Source organism: Austrofundulus limnaeus, unplaced genomic scaffold (assembly GCF_001266775.1).
Source record: "Austrofundulus limnaeus strain Quisiro unplaced genomic scaffold, Austrofundulus_limnaeus-1.0 Scaffold88, whole genome shotgun sequence".
NCBI classification, from domain to species: Eukaryota; Metazoa; Chordata; class Actinopteri; order Cyprinodontiformes; family Rivulidae; genus Austrofundulus; species Austrofundulus limnaeus.
In genome coordinates this window covers 34,585-39,470 of record NW_013952490.1, presented here as the reverse complement: position 1 = coordinate 39,470, position 4,886 = coordinate 34,585, and the positions used below count along the sequence as shown (strand labels likewise).

The 4,886-nt window shown below is 40.5% G+C and overlaps 1 protein-coding gene across 1 annotated transcript in view; it reads left to right on the top strand.

Annotated features, from left to right (window-relative positions):
• LOC106520097 (serine protease inhibitor A3M) overlaps nucleotides 1-4,606 on the top strand; it is a 14,112-nt gene extending 9,506 nt beyond the window's left edge. Inside the window, exons 4-6 of the mRNA XM_014012029.1 lie at nucleotides 3,695-3,891; nucleotides 3,969-4,113; nucleotides 4,204-4,606. Coding sequence (XP_013867483.1) covers nucleotides 3,695-3,891; nucleotides 3,969-4,113; nucleotides 4,204-4,398 — 537 coding nt within the window. The 3' untranslated portion in view covers nucleotides 4,399-4,606. The remainder of the gene's footprint in view (nucleotides 1-3,694; nucleotides 3,892-3,968; nucleotides 4,114-4,203) is intronic.
• The last annotated feature ends 280 nt before the right edge of the window (nucleotides 4,607-4,886 follow it).

Below are 4,886 nucleotides of genomic sequence, written 5' to 3'. Positions count from 1 at the left end.
ACACAAGTGATATCTAAGAATGACTGTTGTTAGCAAATCTTGTTCTGACTTTAATCATTCTATCTGCAGATGAATAGCATGTCATGAAAATCTAGGTCATTAAAGTATGTTATGAATTATTGGCTTAAACATAAAAGTATTAGTTCCATTACAATGTCGTATTATTATATTTTGCTAATTTAATGGGCCTTGCATCTAAGATTTTGTCATTTTCGTCTCTTGATTTAGTAGGTTTGCAATAAGTGCTTTGATTGGATGAAAAACAACCTCTCTGTGATTGGCTGGTGATGTGGTTCTTTTACAGTACATACTGTATAACATTTGGGTTGCGAGTGCATAGCGATGTGAGTGATGAAATCCTTTGTGGCTCCTCCCCCAGTTTACCCACCCGGACACTGGTGGGTCTTGGAGAGGAGACGATGTCTCCCTCTTGGTTTGGAGGAGATGGGCCGGACTTACAGCCACCTGGGGGTGACCGGTACGGCTGAGTCTGACGTGTCTCCTCCAGGAGTCATCAGGCGGGAGCCTTGAGCTCGACCTTCAGCTACCCTCCTTCCAGTAGTCGCTCCCTTCGTGAACCCTGGCCTCTGGGTCAGTGTAGTAGCTCAGGACGCCTCCATTCGCCGGTCACAACTGTTTCTCTGGTAGCCGCTCCCTCGTGGGATGTGCACTTCTTGTTGTGGCCGAGATGAAATTTAGTGACCTGTACAATAGGTCTCAAGGGAACTGTTGAAGGGGAGTTATCCTATCTCTCCAGGTTAATAACCATTAAAAATGAACTTAATTGTGATCTATGACCTCATTTTATTACCTTTTGCCTCAAAGTAACCATAGTCTTTAAAATGTTATTACCTTGTTGCTTTACAGTAACAAGACTCTCTTGTAATCAGAGAAAAACCTTAAAGGACAACTTAAAAAATCAATGTCCAGTCATGTAGTTTGTCTTTATAATGCTGTAAGCAGTTTAATAGGAATTTGCAAGAAATGCCACATTTGGTTATACAGATTATGAATATTGATTAATAATTGATGGTGATAAAAATAAAATGCTCTAATATACTGACCTATCTTTCTAATTAGGTGGTGTGGCATTTTCTGGTAATTTGGAGACGGCAGGACAGGTTGGAGCAGTCGGTTTTACCCCCATAGGGAGCATCAGATTGTTACCTGAAGAGAGCTTCTCAGAGTTGGGCTGGGTTCAATTTGGTCTTCAGTCCTTAGACTCGCCGGAGGGGAATCTGTCAGCTTGCCCCAGATGAGATGATCTTCGGATCTGCTTGTTCCTCTGCTCTCGATGTCCTGCTGCTTTGCTGCTCCTTCTCCAGTCAATGGCACGAAGACTCCTTTACTGCTGGACTGCTTGGCTTTTTATACCCTTTCTGGGCTCGCTCGGCCCCTCCTTCCTTTCTGTGGAAGGGTGGGGACTTCCATCACGTGTTTCTCTGTACTTTCCAGAATGAGGTAATCCGGCTGATTTTCTGCTGACTTTCTGCCAGGGACTTTTTCTGTGGTGAGTTAAAGCCCACACATCTGTTTTGCATCATTACAGGAATGCGCCCTGCCTTTAACCAGAAACAGCACACACTCAACCTTTCTTTATGTTAAGACATACTTTGATTCTTTTCTATCCTAATCACCATTTACATTTAAAAACACAATAATCATCATAGTACATTAGTTAATTACGTATTGCAGTTAAGCATAATCATCACTCAGGTTACATATGTATTTTTGCCAGCATTAAAATTGATAAACTTCAAATCATTTCACTTCCTCCTTGTCGTCTCATCTTCTTCTCTGCTCGGCCTTCACTTCTTTTTCTGTGGCTCCTCTTTCTGTCAACTACCTCTTCTGAAGGAGGTCAAGTGAGGACTCCCTAGGTCTGACTCCAATCCTAGTGATGACCGGAGCTGTCGGGTCTCTTGACGGTGAGTAGAGGGGAAGCTGAGAGGAGGGGGAGGGAACCACGCGAGCAGGCGCAAAGTTAAGAGGAGGGAGGGAACCGCGCGAGCAGAGGTAAAGTTGAGAGGAGGGAGGGAAGGAGTCGTGCGCAAGCAGGAAGAGAGTTGAGCAAGCAGGGAGTGAGCTGCATGAGCGTGTGTTTTTTGAATGCACACGGTTCAAATTATTGTTTGTTCATATTGATATCTGCTCTCAAATCAGTGTTACTGCGAACGCAAGCCGATGGCACAAATGTAACGCGATAGTTTTCTGGATGTAAGGAGCATCTGAACACGGGGTTAGATTTTTATTTTAGTTCGAGTTTTTATTGTTTAAACTCGAACGATCATGAAACTGAACCTTGGGATTGAAAATCATTTAACCTCAGACAAGAAAATAGAGCAGCCTAAAAATGATCGAAGTACCTCTGTCCAGCCTGTAAACTGTAAAGATTTTATGTTGTTGTCATGTAGTTGGAAACGCGCCTGCGAGGCGCACACACAGCTGAGGAGAATAAAATGTATGAATTATCTAAGAAACATTTTGATTCTCACTGAGAAAAAACTTTGTCAACTCAGCAGATTAATTCAGATCAGCTCAGCTGTGATGATTCCTCAGCTCCACAGATGCAGACAATAAATTTGTTGCTGCGTAAAGTTGTGCATAATTTATGGATCAATGTCAACTGTTGTGCAGGTTGATATCCCCATAAGAACAATTGAGGACAGCCTGTTTTTTATTTATTTTTGTCACACCAAACAAATTACTATCAGGTATTTTACTGTAGTTCTGATTCGAGCCATGCAGCTGATCTGAATGAAAGACTTTGATCATGATTCTAAAATATAAATCCCACACTGCGGCAGAAACTTGCGGCGCCGTGACTCGTTTCTTCCCATCAACTATTTAATAAATATTTTTTAAGTTCTACCAAACTCATAAGTTCGTATTTGTTTAGTCATTTAAGAAAGACATGTAAAGGTGGAAATGTCTGTCAGCCTCATGCGCCACTGAAGACAGCAGCTTCACACACGCGCGTACACACCAACACCCACTCACACCTTTGCGTGTGGCAAACTCATTTTTACACCCCACCACTTATTTAGACAGTTTTTTCACTCATTCTCCATTTAATTATATTTTCCTATATCTGAAAATCATTTCTAATCCCACAGAGAGGACAATCTGAGGAGAATCTGACACACTGGACACATTTACATCTATTTTACATATTTAAATGGAGGCGTGTCAGGGGAGGTATCTCACGTGCGCTAAGTTCCACCTTCATTGGGATGTATAAAGGAAAGGTGCGCAGGAACCTGCGTGCGCACGGTTTTATACATCTGAATTTTTTGGTGCGGCACACTTTTCTAAATTTGTCCGTACGCCAACTTTTAGTGTGAAAGCTGTGCAATCCTTTATGCATGAGGCCCAAGGTTTTTTAAATTCACTCTGAAAATACAGCAATGTACCAATACTGGAAAATGTTATTTGTAGTTTTGAATACCTGAGTACTTTTAAATGCATGTACTTTTGAATACTTAAGTATTTTCAAAAGTAAGTACTTCAGTACTTTAACTTGAGTAGATATTTGACAGAGTAACTTGTACTTGAAGTTGAGTAGATTTGACCCTGAGTATCAATAGTTTTACTTAAGTACTAAAGTTGAGTATTTTGTCCACCACTGATCATTTGCTATTTTGTATTTTATGGAGAATTTTTTTTCCCAAATAATTGCTTTTTCTTTTTCCAGGTTCCAGTCCAGATGATGAGAATGGAAGAAACACACTTTCAAACCTACTATGACCAGGCAATTAACACCTCAGTCCTCCAGCTTCCTTTCAACAACTCCTTCTCCATGCTGCTGATGTTGCCTGATAACATGATGACCCTGGAGAACGCCATCTGTCCAGATCATGTTACCAAGTGGTTGAAGTGGATGAAACCCAAGTTGGTAGAAGAAGGTTTCACCTAAATGTTTTTTTTTTGACACTGCAGTCTTCAAATTATCTTTATCTAAATTTTAGGGAGTACAACATCTACGTTCCAAAGTTTTCCATCAAGACGTCCTACAAGCTAAATAATGTGTTGAAGGACTTGGGAATGACAGAGATGTTTGCTCGGGCAAATCTGACAGGGATTTCAGAAGAGAAAGACCTGACAGTCTCTGAGGTAAGGATCAAAACATTCTGCTGCTGCACACATCTTTGTCTTTATRTGGTCAATCTACCTCCAGCTCACTCTGCTTCATTGTTCTRTAAGGTTGTGCACCAAGCTGCTCTRGATGTTGAYGAGGTTGGAGCCACCGCCGCTGCTGCAACTGGGATCGGCATCAMACTTCTGTCCTTCCRTTTTGTCCCAGAGCTGAAGTTCAATCGTCCGTTCATGTTGATGATCCTTGAGCGCAGCACGAAAAACATTCTTTTCATGGGCAAGATTGTCAACCCCAACCTGTGACGAAGGAACGCATTCTTCAAACACAGCTGATGCTTAAAATATAAAGTTCAAAGAAAAACTTTTGTCTGATGTCTKTTTTGATAAATRCATGGAAAGATACAATGAGGAGATGSCAGAAATAAACCTTGACTTTTGTATTTAATACTAAATTGATGTAGCCAATGTATTTGTGGGATTCACCARTTAATAAAGGAAAAAACAATCCATACTGACTTTTTAGATTTCTCTTCMTGGATTGAGATTCAGAACACCARTTTTGCATTTTATAGATTTTAATTTTACGGCTGACTTTATCCTTATGACTGGTTGTTTTTACAGGTTGCTCTAATCGGTGAAGCTTAAACTTCACATCATAAAATTCTAATTTAGTTTTAATAGAAAATGAGTTTTAAGTTTGTGAAACTGAAGCCAGAATGCTAATAAAGAGTTAAAACAGATGCAATTAAACAGTGAAGAAAAATGCCATCTTGACACCAAACAGCTTTTTT